The sequence below is a fragment of the Terrapene carolina genome, unplaced genomic scaffold (genome assembly GCF_002925995.2).
Source record: "Terrapene carolina triunguis isolate 2854851 unplaced genomic scaffold, T_m_triunguis-2.0 Scaffold662, whole genome shotgun sequence".
Taxonomy (NCBI): Eukaryota; Metazoa; Chordata; order Testudines; family Emydidae; genus Terrapene; species Terrapene triunguis.
In genome coordinates this window covers 2576058-2595644 of record NW_020665013.1, presented here as the reverse complement: position 1 = coordinate 2595644, position 19587 = coordinate 2576058, and the positions used below count along the sequence as shown (strand labels likewise).

Here is a 19587-nt window from a genome sequence, read left to right as displayed (position 1 = left end):
GCCTTACTAAAGTCAAGATATATCACATCTACTGCTTCCCCCGTATCCACAAGGTTTGTTACCCTGTCAAAAAAAGCTATCAGGTTGGTTTGACACTATTTGTTCTTGACAAATCCATGCTGACTTATTTATCACATTATCTTCTAGGTGTTTGCAAATTGATTGCTTAATTATTTTCTCCATTATCTTTCCGGGTACAGAAGTTAAGCTGACTGGTCTGTAATTCCTCGGGTTGTCCTTATTTCCCTTTTTATAGATGGTGTGACAAAGTTCCTCCTCTATCTTGGTGGGTCCTGTGCTTATTGGCGGATTTTCTTGCCTCAGAGATTCACCATGTGGGTTGGGGAACAGCCCAGAGATCTTCCCCTCTGGAAGAACCCACAGTCCAGGTCAATTGGGAGGTTTGGGGGGAACCCGGGCCCGCCCTCTACTCCGGGTTCCAGCCCAGGGCCCTGTGGACTGCAGCTGTCTATAGTGCCTCCTGTAACAGCTGCAACTCCCTGGGCTACTTCCCCATAGCCTCCTCCAAACACCTTCCTTATTCTCACCACAGGACCTTCCTCCTGGTGTCTGATAACGCTTGTGCTCCTCAGTCCTCCAGCAGCACACCCTCTCACTCTCAGCTCCTTGCACCTCTTGCTCCCAGCTCCTCACACTCGCACCACAAACTGAAGTGAGCTCCTTTTAAAACCCAGGTGCCCTGATTAGCTTGCCTTAATTGATTCTAGCAGCTTCTTCTTAATTGGCTCCAGGTGTCCTAATTAGCCTGCCTGCCTTAACTGGTTCTAGCAGGTTCCTGATTACTCTAGTGCAGCCCCTTCTCTGGTCACTCAGGGAACAGAAAACTACTCATCCAGTGACCAGTATATTTGCCCTCTACCAGGACTCCTGTACCCCACTGGTCTGGGTCTGTCACATATCCCTCCCCCCTGCTTAACGCCAAGGGGTTGGGCAGCTTGGGACGCCAGATAGTGCACACGTGACAAGCCACCGGCATTGCCATGACGGCTGCCTGCTCTGTGTTGCACACGGAACTGGAAAGGTTGGAGGGATAAGAACCATCTGGTCACCCTTGTGTTCTTCTCCTTGTTCCGCTGCATCCATTGAAGAGGGGCATGGTCGGTCACGAGGACAAATCTGCGCCCGAGCAGGTAGTAGCGCAATGTTTCCATGGCCCATTTTACAGCGAGGCATTCTCTCTCCACCACTGCATAATTTGCCCTCTACCAGACTCCTGTACCCCACTGCTCTGGGTCTGTCACAATGGGCACTATATTTGCTCTTTTCCAGTCTTCTGGAATATCTCCCATCAAAGGTAATTGCTAATGGCTCAGATATCTCCTCAGTCAGTTCCTTGAGTACTCTAGGATGCATTTCATCAGGCCCTGATGATCTGAAAACATCTAACTTGTCTAAGTAATTTTTGACTTGTTCTTTCCCTATTTTAGACTCTGATCTGACCTCATTTTCACTGGCATTCACTATTTTAGATGTCCAATCGCCACCAACCTTCTTGGTGAAAACCGAAACAAAGAAGTCATTAAGCACCTCTGCCATTCCCACATTTTCTGTTATTGTCTTTCCCGCCTCATTGAGTAACGGGCCTACTCTGTCCTTGGTCTTCCTCTTGCTTCTAATGTATTTGTAGAATGTTTTCTTATTTCCTTTTATGACCCTAGCTAGTTTGATCTCTGCCTTGGCTTTTCTAATTTTGTCCCTACATACTTGTGTTAATTTGCTCCTTCAGATGGAAAGCTCTTACCTATATTGAGTCAAGAATCACACCAGTGGACATAATCTTTTGTGACAGCATGAGAAGAGACTCTTCTTCATTCATGAGAAGTTGTAGGGTTCTGAACAAAGAACGAGTGACCCAAATGGCTTTCTGTAATTCTTCTTTGGAGGGAGCCTTCAGAAGAAAATCATCTATGTAATGAAAGATGGAAATTTCCTGTCTTCTCAGGTGTGCTGCTACTGGAGCCAGGCATTTGGGAAAGACTCTGGGTGCTGTAGAAAGGCCAAAGGGTAGGAATCTTTACTGGAAACGGTCTGAACCAATAGAAAAAAACCTGATATTTTTGATGCAAGGGTCTTATTGAAATATGATTCTTTGAGATCAAGAGCAACGAAACAATTCAAAGTGGACAGGAAAGATGAAGATCGTAGCTGTGCATATCTGCAGAGAGATATAACTGATGCCACAGATCTTGGTGCAGTGTCAGAAATGTCAAATGATGCCCTAAAGCAGGGGTAGTCAATAGGCAGATCGCAGGCCAAATCTGGACCACCTGACTTTTTTGAGCGGACCGCAAAATCTTTTTATTTACTTATCATTATTGTTACTGCAGTGTGAAAAAATGTTTCTCTGGAGTCGGGACCTTGACTATACCTTGATCAAGAAATTTGAATCTTGAAAAAAAATAATTGACTACCCCTGACCTAACAGCATGTTTTGCCGCATTCTGGCTGATCTTTATGAGAACTACTGTTAGTCTTCTCTGATTTTCTGGGACATTCTTGATTAAGATTGATATCTTCTCCCACAAGTGAAATTGGTATTTGGCCATTACTGCTTGACAATTGGCCACATGCATGTTTAAAGAAGCTGACAAAATAATTTTCTTCCTACAGAGTCCAACTTTTTTCCTTCTTCATCACAAGGAGTTGAGTGCTGAAGACCTGACTTGGATCTTTGAACGGACGCTGCTACCACAAGAGAATTAGGTTGAGGGTGCACATGAAAACAGGAGAATCTTTCCTGTGGGACCTGATATAGTTTATCAGCCTTTTTAAAAATTGATTCACATGAAGATGGATGGGACAAGAGAAATTTCGCTGGTTACCAGAGACCTCGCAATATAGGCAATGAAATCTTACTCTTTGCAGTAGAACCCAAAATATCAAAAATTGGATGTGTGGCTTCTTCCAAAGCTACGGATGATAATTTTGAAGTTAATGCCATTCTACCCACTAGCTCATTAAATTGAGTTACGTTCTCAGAAGGAGACAATGCTGTAGCTACACCTCCATTTTCATCAGAAGATGAGCCACTGTCCAGCTCCATATTTTACTGCTGAAATTCTTGTAGGGCAGATATTCTCTGATGCTTCTCCTCAAATAATGTCTCCTGTGGGCAAGATTGGGAACATTCTCTCGGTGTTAGATCTGGACCCTTCAGTTCTGGTAAAAGATGTATTGGCACGGAAGATTCTTGCTTCCTGGAGTGATAATAGTAAGTAGGGGGTTGGCCAATATGAGCAAGGAACCCAAGGCGGTACAGGCCAATGCTGCAAGTCATCCCAATCCTATCTAACATCCCTTGTTTGGGACACAGGGAGCCAAGGAGGGAAATTCTGATCTGAAAATGGTCAGGTCGTAGGCATACTTGTGGGAACAGGCTCTATATCTTATAGCGAATTCGATCCCGCACCCAATACTGAAGCTGCAGGTGAAACGACTGCAGTAGGAATCTGGGTCATGCAGAATGGTGACAAATCTTTTAACATTCCAGTTGGAGTCATTGGTGGTGGAATAGGTCCTGGAGATTCTCCACGTCTGTTGTCCCGTCTATTTATCACAAGAATCCTGAGAAATGGTTGGATCTGTTAGTAGATGTGGGTCCGAGTGAATCCACACCATGACATTAGTGTGCTGCTGAGCTGATGTGTGCAAATCCAATGATCTTTCCTTTTGATCTGTACCTCTAGAATGATCTATAGGTCTACTGTCTTTTGGTCTTGGATCCATATGTGAACAATCTGATGAACTACCAGAGGTATGTTTTAATTTAGCTTCCATTTGCCTCTGAACTGAGGTAGCCAGTTCTGATAAGTTACCCTTACGATGACTGTCTGAACTGGTTCCACAGAACAATGTATTAATTTTGGAGCTGGATCCGAAAGCTTAGGAATAGTCCGATCTGAGGAACTGGAGCTTGGTGTCAAGATGGAAGCTTTCGTTATTGCAATTTCATTGGATCTGGATGTAGTCTGAGCTGATTCAGGCTGCCTCTCCTTATTTTCAGATCCTTTAGAGTTCTCAGATCCCAGAGGCTTGACAGAAAGGCCTCTTATAATAAAAGGGCCTGAGGTCTATTGTGTGTCTCTTTCAGACCTGAGGTGTGAAAGTGCTACAGATAGCTCAACGTGCTGGGGAATGGTTCTCCCCCAAACACTTTAGACACCAAACTTGTGCATCAGATGCAGGGAAGACTACTGGGCAAGATGGGCACCACTTAAACCCTTGTTTCTTCACGCTGGGATGGCCATACCAAACAATAAAATTATTCCTTACAATTATGGTCTAGTCTAAATCTAGCCTAATTTATCCTAGAACTAACTAGCCAGAGACTACTATCTTTAAAAACTATTAACAGATAAAAGCACTATCTACCAGTGGATCTGAGATCCGGTGGGTCATGTCCTGTTGCTGCTGTAGTTGGAAGGAACTGAAGCAGCAATGGTGCGATGTCCCCTCATGCCCTCAAAACGTGCTCAAGCACTAAACAGGGAGGTTAGGGGGGCATGCACGCCTAACAGGCACTGCTACTAGAAGGTCTACCGTCCTGCTGCACCGGTCAGCACAAGTCCCAAAAGTGCGAATATGCAAAAAGACACTCAAAGGAGAATTTTAATGATCATTTCAATGAATTTATGAGGTACAGAAGCAAGTTTCACTGGTCTGTAATTGCCTAGAGCACCCTTGTGCCTTTCTTAAATAAAGGTACAACATTTGCTACCCTCTAAAACTCTAATATAGCAGCTCATTTTAATAAGCGATTGTATATTTTTGCTAGCAATTCAGACACTTTGTTCCTCCTTCAGAGCTCTTGTGGATATATCAGCATGAATGCATATAAACAGCAGTTTTCAGAAAACTACTCACCCCCTTGTTTCACTAATAAGCCAGATACCTTGGTTTTTCCAAAAGTATGCTCTGATTATGGGGGCAAGGAAACGAAAACAGAGTACAAAATGTTCTGTCCCAACAGCCTTTGGAACGCTTAAATCTAATCTGTAATGCTTGAAAGACATAGCAATTTCTAGACTGTAAATATAGCTTCTTTCATCTTCCACAGCCACAAAACCCAGCATCAGTGTCCCTGGAAAGGACTTCTTCTCATTAATCACTATCTCACAGGGATTCTTTCATGCCCTGATGAACTTGAACTATCTCCCTCAGTTCTTATGACACTGGGTCCCCATACACTGGCAGTCACTCTCTAGAGAGCAAGTGTAAAGTTAAGCCCCAGAACCTAGCTCTGTGCATAAGGGCATTAAGTCCAATGACACTTTCCATTCTATAGGAACTTTGATAAATACAATTTATGTACTCAAAGTGCCCCAAGCCATAGTATTTGCTTGGCTTGTACCTTCCTCCATCAATCACTGGAATGACCAGCTTTGGCCTGACACGGCATTTACAGTAAGGGCAGTCATGAATCACATTTCAGGATTCCAAGGTCTACTCTTTGGACAATCTTGCTTAGCAAAGCAGCCTTACAATGCACAGGACTTCAGTCAAACAAGTATGCTTTTACCTCTTTCCTCCCCTCCCATAAATAATGCCTTTGACAATGAAAAGGGCTGTCAGTGTCCTTTTTATGGAGGAAAGGGGAGAGAGGATAGCAATTTAAGAAAAGGAGAAGTTACTCACTTCTGCAGTAACTGTAGTTCTTCGAGATGTATCCACTATGGGGGCTTCACTTCAGGTGTGTGAGCGCCCCAAGCACCTTCGATCAGAGATTTTTGTTAGCAGCGTCTGCACATGTATCTGATGCATCCTTGTGCTGTGCACTGAGGCTACATAGGCAATCCACCCTCAGTTCCTTCTCTAATGCAAAGTCTCTCAGAGGGAATGTGAAAGCAGAGGGGATGGAGGGTAGAGGAGCACCCATAGGGAAGCATCTCAAAGAACTACAGTTATTGCATGGGGTGAGCAACTTCTTCTTTGAGTAGTGTCCCCATGGGTGCTCCACTTCAGGTAACTCCCAAGCAGTGTCCTCCTAGGGATGAGAGAGCTTCAGATTTGGGTCCAGAACTGAAAACAACTGCATTGCCAACTGCTACTTTGGTTCTGGAGGCATGGGCAAAGGCAAAGTGCTTACGGAAGGTATATATTGAAGACCATGTAGCGGCTCTACAGATCTCAGTTACTGGAACATATTTAAGTAATGCCATAGATGTTGACTGCAACCTTGTAGAGTGGGCTATCACCTGAGAAGGAGGTTGAATGATGGCCACTCCAAAATATGCAATAATACACTCCAAGATCCATCTTGATAGCCTCTGAGTGGAGACTGTGGATCCTGTCAATCTGTCTGCAATGGAAACAAATGGACTAGGAAACCTCCAAAATGATTTAGTTCTATCTAGATAGATGGCCAATGCTCGTCTGACATATAAGGTATGGAAGGAAGCCTCCTGTCTGCAATTATGTGGTTTTTTGGGAGTTTGGGGAATGGTAAATGAATGGTAAGAATAAGATGAAACTTGGGTGACACCTTAGGTAGTAAGTTAGCGTGTGGACATAACAAAACTTTGTCCTTTCAGAAAACCGTGCAAGGAGGGTCTGCCATTAAGTCCCCAACTTCTGACTCTTTGGGTCATGTGATAGCCACCAAAAAGGCAATCTTCAGACACAAATTCAGTAAGAAGCAGGTTGCCATTAGTTCAAAGGGAGGTCTTGTGAGACATGTAAGAGCTATCCTAAACTGGAGTGAAGACTTTCACTTGAGGGAAAAGGTTCTTCAATCCTTTGATGAACCTTATATTTGTTGGGTGAGCAAGCACTGAAAACCCTTCCACTGGGGAAATGAAAGGCTGCTATGGCAACCAAGTAAACCTCGACCAAGTTAGATGATAATCTTGTTTTCTTCAGTTGCAGCAGGTAACCAAGATAACCGAGACTGAGGAACAGTCAGGTGCGAGTCTTTGAAGTTCACACCAATGGCTAAATCTTTTCCACTTTTGAAGGTAAGTATTTCAGGTAGATTCTTTCCTACTGTTTAATAACACCTGCTGTACCTCCGCAGAACAGGTAGACTCTAACCCCGCAAACCATCAAGGAGCTACATCTTGAGGCAGAGAACTCTTAGGTTGGGATGAAGTAACTGTCTTGGGAGATGAGATAAGGGATGATCGGAAGCTTGATTGCTGGAGAGGGGGACAGGTGAAACAGGTAAGGATACTATGCTTGTCCTGCTGGATTTTGTTCACCACCTTCAGTATCAGACGTGTTGGGGGGAAAAACACACAGAACAGTCCCTTCATCTAAGGCAGGAGGAAGGCATCCCTCAGGGAACTATGGCCTAGACCCCGTCGTGAACAGAACATACAAAACTTTCTGTTGATGGAGGTGGTGAAGAGGTCCACTTCTGGAAATCCCCAAGTTTGAAATATGCCCTGGAGGGTAAAAGAGTCCAACTCTTATTCGTAGTCCTGGGAAAAGCATCTGCTAAAAGCATTGGCCCAGTATTTTGAATACCGAAGAAGTACACTGCCGAAATATGTATTTGATGGATTATATACCAGTTCTGTAGCTTTATTACTTCGAGGCACAGAGAGGGGATCTTGCTCCTCCTTGACAGAAAACATGCAGGCCACACTGTCAGTCATGACCCTGATTAACTTGTCCCTGATGAGAGGCAGAAAGGGAAGGCAGGCATTTCTGACCAGTCTGAGTTCCAACAAGTTGATGTGGAGACTGCTTTCTTGAGATGACCATTTGCCCTGGATTGTATGAGTGTTGAGATGTGCTCCCCATCCCAACAGAGATGCGTCTGTTGTTACAGTGACCATTGATATTGGTCAGAGGAAGGGAACTCCTGCATCGATGTTGTGATAATCTTTCTACCAGTCTAGGGAATCTTTCACCTGGTGGGGAACCGAAACCTGTTTGTTTAAGTTGTGTCTGTTTGGTGAGTAGATTGCTCTGAGCTACCCCTGGAAGCAACAAAGGCATCATCTTGAATGATCTGTTATCACAGTGCAAGCTGCCATGTGTCCTAGGACCTGAAGGCAGTTTCTCACTGAGGTTTGAAGGCTCTCTTGAATAGTCCAGACAAGATCTGACAGTGTTATCAATCTGTCCATGGGAAGGTAGGTCCTGGCTACCAACAAATCCAAGGATGCGACATGAACTGTATTTTCTGTACAGGGGTCAACATGGATTTCTTGACATTGAGCCAGAGACCTAGTTTCATGAACAGAAAAAGGGCCTTCTGCGTGGCTCCCAGCACTTCTTCATAAAACTGACCCTTGAACAGCCATTGTCAAGGTACAGGAACACTATAATTGCCTCAATTACCATTAGAACCTTTGAAAACACACTCGGCACCAAGGAGAGTCTGAAAGGGACCACCTGGTATTGAAAATGATCCTGACCTATAACAATATCTTCTGTGAGATGGGTGTCTCACTATATGGAAATATGAGGCTTGTAGGTTGAGGGCGAAAAGCCAATCCCTTGAATTTAATGAAGGAATTCTAGCTCCCAGAGTCACCATCCTGAACTCCGGAGACTTTACAAATTTGTTTAGGAGCCTTAAATCTAAAATTGGTCTCCATCCTCTGTTTTTCTTTGGTACAAGAAAGTACCTTGAGTGGAAAACTTTCCCCTTGTGTAGAGAAGGGACAGGCTTTATCACTCCTAAATGAAGAAATTAGTTTATTTTCGGTCTCAGCAAGAGCTTGTAAGAGGGGTCCCTGAAGATGGAAGGGGGTGGAAAGGAGGGAGGGAAGTAAAGTGAATGGTGTCACCTGATGTTACAATCTCCAAGACTCAAGTCTGTAGTAATCTGTTTCCATACATGCTGAAAATGGGAAAGTCAGTCTCCAAAACGGGAGGGGGGGGGGGGAATGTTGCAGCTAGTGAACTAAAGAATGGGGAGGATTTGAGCCCTCAACCAAATTGTCAAAATTGATGTCTCAATGACTACCCTTGTTGCGTACTTGGGACAGATAGATCTTCCTCTGGAACCTGGTTTTTTTCCGGGGTGGGGTGGGGAGGGGAGAGAGGTAAAAGGGGGAGGGTTCAGTGGGTCTTTGGAACACAGAGAATTGGATCAGACAGGATATCTGGGAGGTTTGTGATCTACCAGATTTTCTTTTGTTCATCGGTAAGTAAATTCCCAGAGATCAGAAAGTGGCCCTGGAGTCTTACAAAGTGTGCAGAGATTTTTCTGTTTTCTCTGAAAACATCTTCAGACCATCAAAAGGGAGGTCCTCTATAATGCTCTACACCTATCTAGGGAACCTGAACAGTTGGAGCCAGGATGATCTACACCTAACTATTGCTGTAGAGACAGAATAGACCCCAGGATATGCCAGATTTAGGGATGTTTTAAGGGATGTCTTGGCAAGCAACTGTCCCTCGGCAATGATGGCCTGAAATTGCTCTCTTTGCTCCAGTGGAAGGTGCTCAATAAGAACAATAAATCTGGTATAGTAATTATATTTTGCTGTGATTTGGTAATTAGTGATCTGGAATTGTAGAATAACAGATGAGTAGGACTTTAGTCCAAAAAGGTCCAGGCACTTCTGGTCTTTATCATACACTGTCAACCTCGTGTGGTGTTGTTTTCCCTGCTCAGTCCCTGCATCAACCACCAGAGAATTAGGTGGGGAGTGGGAGAATAAACACTTGGAGTTGTTGGTAAGAACATAATACCCATTTCATGAGGTCCTGTATTTGCTGGAAATCGTCACCACAGACAGTGGTGGAGACATTACTGCTGCATCTGGTGATGATGATGAGTAGATGGTCGTTTGAGGGGTAGCATCTTTATATGCCCTGACCTCCTGCTCCTCGAACATCTTCTACTGCTGAGGAATGGGCTGTAGTGGAGGAGGTTGTGTCCCTATAGTTCCAGACAGTGGGGCTCAATGCCTTTAACAACTGTTGTTGGTATGCTACCCAGGATGACCACTGTGGGGAACCATACAGGAGAGGAGGTAGCAACCAAGGTTGTTTGTAGAGGTAGATGGCAGCAGAGATTTAGAGCACTCCAAGGTGGGCATTGATGGAGTCAGATACTTAGGCTTCTATGATGCTGAGGAACCCTTTGGGGGAGATACCAGGTTGGCGCCAGGTCCAATGGTACTGGTTTGGAGAAGTGTCTCTCCTTGCCATCTTTATTGTGGCTAGACAGTACAAAAGCACTCTCTGAGCCATGTTTGTTCTTGGAAAAGCACCAGGATTTTCCTGCTCCGCTGATATCTCTACAGTATTGGGTTGAGAGGTTGAAGTTTCTGAGACCCTTGACCTACAGGGAGACCAACATCTTTTTGGAGCAGGCTCCTTCTGAAGGGAGTCAGAGCTCCTCTTCCTGGGAACTTTTGAGGAGGTCTCTGGAGTCTTCCCATTTCTGGGGGACTGCTGAGCCAAGGCCGAAGGGGAGTTGGGATCTGCCCAGAGACTGCTGTACCGGGGGAGGGGGGGGCGGGTTCTCCTGACCTGGCTCTGGAGTGGGGCAAAGGAAATGCTCCATCATTCGTAGCCTCAACTTAATCTAAGTGGGGCAGTGTTTGAACCCTGGTAAGCTGGGAATGTCCTTCCAAGGAAAGTGAGCCTCCCCAGAGGGAGGAGAGAGGGAAAAAAACCTATCCTCTCAACTATTAAATTAAGCTAATCTAACCAACAAACTAGGAGAGCGCTAAACTAAACTAGCAAGTATAAGAAAAAAACTTTAGCCAAGGCACACTCAATGTGGACATGTTAAAGCGCCATCGCAGGCCGAGGCAGTCAAGAAGGAACTGAGGGTGGTTTGCCTATCAATGCAAGGCACAAGGAAGCATAAGGGTGCATGTGTGGGCTGAATGGACACTGCTAATGAAAATCTCTGATTGAAGGCGCACACACAGCTAAAGTGGAGCAACCATACGAACAATACTCAAAGAACAACTCTTTTTGGAAGGAAAATTATAGAGTAAACAAAGAACACTCACCGATATCAGAAAAACTTTGACTCCCTGGTCCTCTGTATCCATGGCTGTGATACGGATACTCTTTTCACTGGCTTTGTCAATCTGCATCTGAGCCCAGAGCTTGGTGTTCAGGATTAACCTGAGACTCCCCTGAGTCCGCATTACTAGAACCAACGTACAAAGTAAATTAGCAGGAAACACTGGACATTTGGACATCGCAGAAGACTCCAAGTAAGAACCCTATTGTCACTTTCAGAACGTATATTTTTTAAAAAGAGAGTCCTGTTTATATACAACTTTCATGTCTCTTCAAGAAAAGCAGCAAAGGGGAAAAACACTGAGACAGCATAACTAGAAGAATCAGACCTGGGTAGCTTTATTACATTGCTGAAAGAATGTATAGGGGCTAGAGAGGGCACCAGAGTCAGCTCCAAAGTCTCTATTTATATATTACAGACTAGAGATAGAAAACTCCAGCTTCCAGAAAGCATAGGATCATTCCCTAGCATATATTTACTAATCTTTAAAGACTGTATATTTATCAATGCATAAGACATGGTGAGGAATTTATAAAATCTTTATATTGTATTCACTGCCAAAGAATCAGAGGGGTAGCCGTGTTAGTCTGTATCCATGCATCTGAAGAAGTGGGTTTTTTACCCAAGAAAGCTTATGCCCAAATAAATCTGTTAGTCTTTAAAGTGCCACCGGACTCCTCGTTGTTTTTATTGCCAAAGAACTTTGTTAATGCAGTAAAAGTTATCTAGCAATGCCTTGTGTCTTTCTAGAACGTGAACAGTGGCTAAATTAAAACCTCTTAAAATCAGGAGAGAGCTAAGGTGATGTCTCCCACACCACATCTCTATACAGCTGTAATTCCATCACGCTACCCCTTGTAGCTGGCAATAGGCACTGTGGCCAAACCTGACCCATCCCTAACAAAATCTGCCACTTATGTGTTGTGCTGGGTGGGTCCAACCCAATTCTGTACCATCAAGGCTTCTGATGTACTTGTTGCCCCCTCACTGTGCTAGAGGGAGCTGTATTGATCCAGGCATTAGTTGCAGCAAATTGCCAGAGCTCACCCTGCCAACTGAGCGGTGCAGCTGCAGTTAGAGGAATCAAGGCAATCTAATTTCTGGGCTCTGCTATGCAGGAGGTCCAAGTATAGGATCATGATCACAATGGCCCTTCTTGATTCTAAAAATGTATGAAGGAGTTAAATATCTATAAGGTTTGGGAGCTGCTGGAACGGCTACCACTGTCCCCTCCAGAGGCAGACATTTCACTAGGTATGTCGAGAAGATAGGGGAACATAAGAGTGCTTCATCTCCTTCTGACACTTTCTTGAATATTCACAGTGCCTATCAGAACCCCACATGCACACTGGTATTCACACACCCTCCCTGTCCTCTGCAGCACTACTGTTCTTGGGAATTCTAGCAATCTCGTGTTCCACCTCAGAGCTCCATAAGGCTCAGTGAGGGATAGCTGAAGGGGACAAGGGTGAACAGCTGTTAATATCTGGCAAGTCTGAGGTTTATCTTGAGTAAGTAAAGTGGTCAAATGTAGGTCAGGCTTAGTTAGTTCCTCTTCACTAAGCCTAACCTAAATTTTATATTTATCCTAGTCAAGACAAGGCCTAAGAGTTCCCACCTCCCACCATTACTTTCCCCTCTCCTTTGCATACTCAAGAAGAACACAGTCTCATGAGCTCTGACAGGGACAAGCTGCGGCATTGTTTGAATAGGACAGGGTTAAAGTTGTGGAGTGGAGGGTTGTGGTGTAGGTTTTCCAAGGTTTAAGTTTAGCCACCCTTCGGGGTGACTGGGTGAAATTTAATGGGCTGTGATATACAGGAGATCAAACTAGATGACCTAATAGCCCCTTTTGGACTTACTCTGTGACTCTATTCAAGTTCTGGAAGGGTACAAGGCAGTGCTTGGCAACCTTCAGCCTGTGCTAACAACATTTGTTGGCAACGAATTCCCTTTAAAAAAAGAAAGAAAAGGGTAGTAGTGAGAAGGGCATGACTGATGGGCATCCGTTGGGGTGGTTTCTTGGGCACACCTTGCTACCAACTCATCTATCAGCTCTGCCCTCCTCAGTGGCCTCTTCATACTCTTCGTCAGACTGGAGGGCCACAGGGAGGAGGAAAAAAGGTCCAATCTGATCAAGTAATCTCAGGATGGTGAAGATTAGTGCCATAGTTTGAGCCACAGACGGGTGCAAAAAAGTTATAACAATTGGAAAATTGTATTAATCAGTCTCATTCCCCCACTCCAGGTGTTGTATCTCAGGATCCACTTAACTAAGTTACCCAAATTTGCACAGCTAATTGCTACTCCATGGCCCAATGAGGCACAACAATTTTCAAAACAATAGGACTACAAATGTAGATTTTAGAGCACTTCTATTTATTTTTCAATAGTTAAACAAGCAGCTCTGCTCAACCTAGTCACTAATGCACCTTTATTATATCAAGGAAGAGAAAGTACACTATATATGACTTAATCCACAGTTAGCTGTTTAAGAAACAGCCACAGCCTAATGCATAGATGTCAACAACTTTAAGCAGCTACATTATACATCCCCACAAAATATGCAGCCGCATAAACCAAAAAAAATGGCAGCACCTACCAGAGATGTCTTGATTTCTTAAACCATGGTGTCTATTGTCATATAGTATATTTAATTTCCTATTCAGCTATTTACGTTGCAAAGCCATGGAAGCAGGAATGATATTTTCTACCCTAAATCAAGCTGTACATTTAGTTTAAACATTAGCAACCATAGGGAAACCTGGGAGAAGGCTGATATTAGGAGACAAAGTTACAGAGACGTGTTTTTCTATAGGTGTAAATATGTGGTTAGGTGGTTAGATATACAGGATATAAGAACTTCTAGCCACCAATCTTCCAGTTGCTGAAGACTGCTTGATTTTAAAGGACAAACATTCAACAGAAATAACTATGTTCTTTATGCTTTTAGGAATGTGTTACCTGCAGGTGGATAACCAGCAGCTTGGTGATCACTGTACCAAATCTGCAAAGAGATCCCCTCTTCGCTTTAGGAAATCTATACTAAATCTGTCCAAAATTCAGGATTTCTGTCTTGTAAGCAAACTGGAAATTCCCAAAAATATTTGTTTCAGAAACACCAACACACGATGTTTCAGAAATGCAATTTGCTCCCTGGAACCAGCAGACAGTGAGTGTAACTGTATGCTGTGTTATAGACACGTCAGTCCCTAGATAATAAAGAGACACGGTGGATGCGGGAATATCTTTTATTGGACCAACTTCTGTTGGTGAGAGAAGCTACACACCTTGTCTCACTGAGTCAAACTGACATTCTTGACATTCTCAATTTCACTCAGCAGCTGCCAGGGCTCCCAGGATCTGCACCTCTGGACAACCCTGCCAGGCAGGCTGCCCAGGGCTGGTGACCCCAAGGCTTCCTGGCCTGCTTGGCACCCCAGGGAGCCACCTGGCCCAGGAGTCTGAAGCCCTGGGGTAGTACACATGGCTGGGCTGCCCTAGAGATACAGACCTTGGGAGCCAATCCCAGGACTTCGAGGCTCCCAGTTTGGGCTTCTGCAGCAGTAAGCCTGGATGTCCCGAGAGTCCTCAGGGCTTTCTGGTACCTAGGCTCCACAGCAGGAAGTCTGGAAAGCCAGGTATGGCAGGGCTGTCCCAGAGCCACAGACCCTAGTAGCCTGGAGTCCTCTGGAGGCAGACTGCATGGCGTGGCTGCCGCAAAGCCATGGATCCAAGAAACCTGCGGTCTTCAGTCCTGGGGCAGACTGTATGGTGGAGCTCCACAGCAGGTAAGCTGAGAGGGTTCCATTAAACCCAACTGCTTTGCAGAGAAGTTTCATGTTCAATGAACTGATATTTTCAGACAAGCTCTAATCTACACATTAAAGTGTAACAGAAGGGCCATCCTGGGAGACTGACATGAACTTCAAATTTTTCTTACTTTTTTTTTTTTTTTTTTTTTTTAACTGCTATATTTAGAAACAGTAACCCAAAGTGGATACCCCTAACTATCAAGGAAACATTTTGTGGTAGTAACACAGAATATCATCCCAATAATTCACTTCCCACAGCTCATCTTACCTAGTCGAGATTGTAACGTTCCATCATCTGTTGATGCCATGTCATTGAGTCTCAGAAGTCCTCTACCTCTTTCCACCCAAGACTGAGAGTTCTTATCAAACACAAACAACTTGCATTGTATCTGCCAAAAAAAAAAAAAAAAAAGGAGAGATGCCTCCTTGCTGAAGTTCCTTAATGTAATGGTTGACTATAATTACAGAATACATCATGATTACTGAACCAAAAATCTCCCAATCTACATTTCAATAGATTTCAAAAGTATTTGCTACAGTGAAATTTCAGGCTTCTAAAATGTGCTGGACTGATACCCTGAAAACTAAAGTCTTATATTCTCTCTGGCAACTAAAGCCCTCAAAATATACTGTGACGTTGAACTCCATATGATTTTATGAAAATATGCTAATGAGTGTGAATGTAATGTAACTGGAATATGCTTCATGCAAAGGGTCTCTTGTAAGGTATCATTACAAAGCTTATATTCTACTGAGTGTGGTCATCCTATTTGTATAAATGTATCATTCTTGTATCTGAAACTAGAAATATGAAATATAACTCTGAGGTCCGATTGCAATTATACAAAGTGTGGGCCATTAATGATGGTTTGGAATCTTGATGGCTCCCATCAACTAGGACAATTGGTTGTAAATGGCTTTGTTTACTTGCAAGCCTTCCTGTGAGTCAGGCCAGGAAGAATGAAGGCTCGGGGTCTCACAGGCCAAGTGACCATGTCACCTGGTACTGAAAACTATCTTAAACCTGGTGCTTTTCCATTTAGGAGGAGTGGGGACCCAAAGACACAAAAGACTCCCGCCTTGTGCCAAAGCTATATAAGGGGGGTGGAACAGAACAAAGGGGGTTCCAGTCATAAGAAATACCCTAGTTACCACCTGAGCTGGAGCTAACAAGAACTGTACCAGGGAAAGGATTAGACCCAGACTAGGAAGGAGTCCAGTCTGTGAAAGAAGCTTATTGGAACATCCCTGGGGGTGAGATTTCATCTGTAATCAGTTTCTTAATGTACTAGGCTTAGACTTGCGTATTTTGTTTTATTTTGCTTGGTAACTTACTTTGTTTTGTCTGTTATTACATGGAACTACTTAAATCCTACTTTTTAAATTTAATAAAATCACTTTTGCTTATTAATTAACCCAGAGTAAGTAATTAATACCCTGGGAAGCAAACAGCAGTGCATATCTCTCTATCAGTGTTATAGAGGGCGGACAATTTATGAGTTTGAACTGTATAAGCTTTATACAGAGTAAAACGGATTTATTTGGGGTTTGGATCCCATTGGGAGTTGGGTGTCTGGGTGCTAGAGACAGGAGCACTTCTTAAGCTGTTTTCAGTTAATTCTGCAGCTTTGGGCACATGGTTCAGACCCTGGGTCTGTGTTGGGGCAGACTGGTGTGTCTGGCTCGACAAGGCAGGGTTCTGGAGGCCCAAACTGGCAGAGAAAACAGGCTCAAGGTAGTCTCAGAACATCACGTGACAGTCCCAAGGGGTGTTCTGTGACCGAACCCGTCACATATACTATGTTGCATCTTTTTAAATTATGTATTTAATTTTTTTAAATGTATACATGCCATGGACTGTCTCTGATTAGGAAAGGCAAGTTGAAGAGCAAGAGTACCTTGCTCTTAGAACATAATGTGGTGTAGTTTGTGGTTGTTCTTAGATCCTGCGGGAGGTTCATTCCACAGTCTCAGATAGGGAAACAGCACTGATTTGCGAAGGACTCTTTATTCTGATTATCTGAATCCTGAAATCTAACCATAGTTCATTAAACTGTGTCCTGTTTAAGATAAAGAGCCGTAACAATTTCAACAAAAACACCTGCCTCAGTTATAGAACATAGGAAAGCATATAGGATGGTGCCATGAAGCTGAGTTGCAAGAACTTGAATGGGAAGTTAATAGTGGGAAGCAATCATCATAGAATGATGAAGCTGGATGATCATATGAATCCCAACAAGACTGAAGCTTAACTGTGTGACCAATTTCTTACCTGTAACACATTGCTCTCTGCTTCTTCCCCAGTGATCACCTCTACCTTCTCCAGTAAACACTTCTTTGCTGTTGCTTTAGTATAGGCTGCTGCAGACTCTGCCAGTGATTCTGAAATATTATTAGCTGAACAACATTTTTCAAGTTTATTTTGGGCACTAGTCACATAAATTCACGTCATACAGATGGACAGCCATGGGCACCTACACAGAGCCTGCCATTTACTTGAATAAGCTACCAGTTAATATGCTTTTCCTCTGGAGCATGACTGTCTTGTGCAACTGTCATCCTGCCAGGTTCTCAGTGGCCAGCCAATTGTGCTTTTATCAGGATCTAGAAATGGATATGAAGTCTGAAGAAAGCAGTTTTGTCTGTCTTTTCAGGAACGGTTCCTCTTCTTTTCTTAAAACCATAATCAAGAGGGGAAAAAATTCCCAAACACAGATACTGGTAACTCTGAAAATCTGGTCCATAAATTATCTGAGTCTCTCTAAGAAGAGGATTTTGCAAAATCTGTACAAAACAGATACTTATGCTCACCTCTACAGGTGTAATGTTAATGTCTCCACTGCTACACGTAATACAGGCATGCCTGCATTTGAAAATGCAGCCCTTTATTTTATAGTCTCTGACTGGCTGTTCACTGGCAACTAAAACTGGAGGATTCCTATAACTCCCACATAACCTCTATTTTTCATAAAAAACCTACTCCCTCACAGGGTCAAAGCAAACCCCTAATTTCAGTAAATTGTTTTGGCTTTGATGAGGTAATATCTAAAACCAGTTTTTAAAAAACATTTCTGGAGCACCCAATCACCATAGCATAAACTCTACATACTTCGATTCAGTTTACGTTACATCCAGCAACTATAAAACAGAATAAAAATAATTCCTTGCCACCAATCTTCTGTAATAAAACTGGGCTGACTATATGCCCTCCAAATTCCTGCCACTTTCACACTGCTGGAGATACTCCTGATCCACATGCAGTGAACAAGAGTACCCCTGGCAGGGCTAGAGCAGCCTGGATGGGCTGTTAACACACAACACCCTCCTTCTTCACAGACCTTGAGGGGACCAAGGAACCTCCCCCTCCACTTTTTAAAAAAATGTTGGCTAAGAAGGGACAATAAAGGCAAGGGGAGGTTTTATATTTTCATGTAATAAAACCACAACTGCAAGCACTTAACAAGGATTAGGCATAACACAAGCAGTAACAGAATACTGTTTCTAAGAATTAGTTCTAAAAAATATTCCACTATTTACCTTTCTCTGGAGTAGCTTCCTGTGAAGAAGATTCAGAGCCAGATTCTGTAGCAGCATTTTCCTTGCTACTTTCTGTACCTGCTTCATTTGATTTTGGTGGGCTCTGTAAGGAAAAGAGGCAAAACAGATGAACTTTTGGATTTGCAAAAACAAGAGTACTAATGTGATTCTTGAGGCAGTCCTGCACCTTTAGTAATTTTATAAAGGTACGAGTATCTGGTACTCCCTGGAGTACATATTTCCTTAGTACAAATTGTAGCATTACTCCCGACTACTCTGACTGACCTGATGATGCAGAAAGGAGGGGTGCTAGCATGGCAGGGTGGAGGTGTATAGCACTGGAAAAGAAATAATGGACTCCTTGCTATCAATGCAGCCACACTAGCACCAGCAGTTCGTAATTCTGTGGTGCCGGGGTTCAAGCTCAGGGTGCTGAATCATGCAGTGTGTCTTTGGCATCAAGATAGCTGGCTTCTCCACCAGATAGACTGATGCTACATGGATTGGACCGAGAATCCCTTGCATGGGAGACTGGAAAACAGCCAGCCTTGGTGCCAACTATTCAGTCAAAGGGGAGACTGAGAAAAAACTGCCAAGGTGGTAGACAGCTACCCTGAACTATTAACTACGAGAAAGTTCACTAAGTTAGACTAACAACAGTCATTCACAAGGGAAAAGGTTTGAGGGGAGAAGCTTGCTATAGCAAGTGGGACAAACAGTGCTGTGTTCTGGCTCACTGCCATGGGTGGTAAGAAGGAATCAAGTGGCAGTTGGGGGGGACACTCATCATGTCCTTGGGTGGGAGCCACAAAGACACTCAAGACTCACGTGCAGTACCAAGAGACACTGCTGACCAGACATGCATGAGGCATTCATATCACATGGATAATATGCAAAGAAATATTACATTTAATCAGGGCCGGCTTTAGGCCGATTCGGCTGAATTGGGCCCCACGCAAAGAGGGCCCCGCGCTGCAGCTCTCCACCCCGCCCCGCCCTCAGCTCACTTCCCCCTCCTCCTCTCCCCTGAACGCTCCGCCCCCTCCCCTGCTTCCCGCGAATTCGCGGGAAGTCTGAAAAGAAGCAGGGGCGGGTAGGCAGCACCAGGTAAGCTGGGGTGGCGGGGGGCGCGAGAAGGGCTCCGGGGAGGCGCGGCCCAGTCCGGCCCTGGTTCCGGCCGAGCAGCAAGCCCCAGCGGCTCTGGCCCGGCTTGGCTCCAGCCCGGCCCCCGCGGCGCGGCTCGGGTCCGGCGCGGCTCCGGCCCAGCGCGGC

The 19587-nt window shown here is 44.2% G+C and overlaps 1 protein-coding gene across 1 annotated transcript in view; it reads right to left on the bottom strand.

The window, feature by feature from the left end:
- RANBP3 (RAN binding protein 3) overlaps positions 1–19587 on the bottom strand; it is a 187651-nt gene that overhangs the window by 26326 nt on the left and 141738 nt on the right. Inside the window, exons 12-15 of the mRNA XM_029913475.1 lie at positions 18316–18416; positions 17051–17160; positions 15047–15167; positions 10947–11089 (exon numbers count right to left, since the gene is read on the bottom strand). Of these exons, the coding sequence (XP_029769335.1) occupies positions 10947–11089; positions 15047–15167; positions 17051–17160; positions 18316–18416 (475 nt within the window). The remainder of the gene's footprint in view (positions 1–10946; positions 11090–15046; positions 15168–17050; positions 17161–18315; positions 18417–19587) is intronic.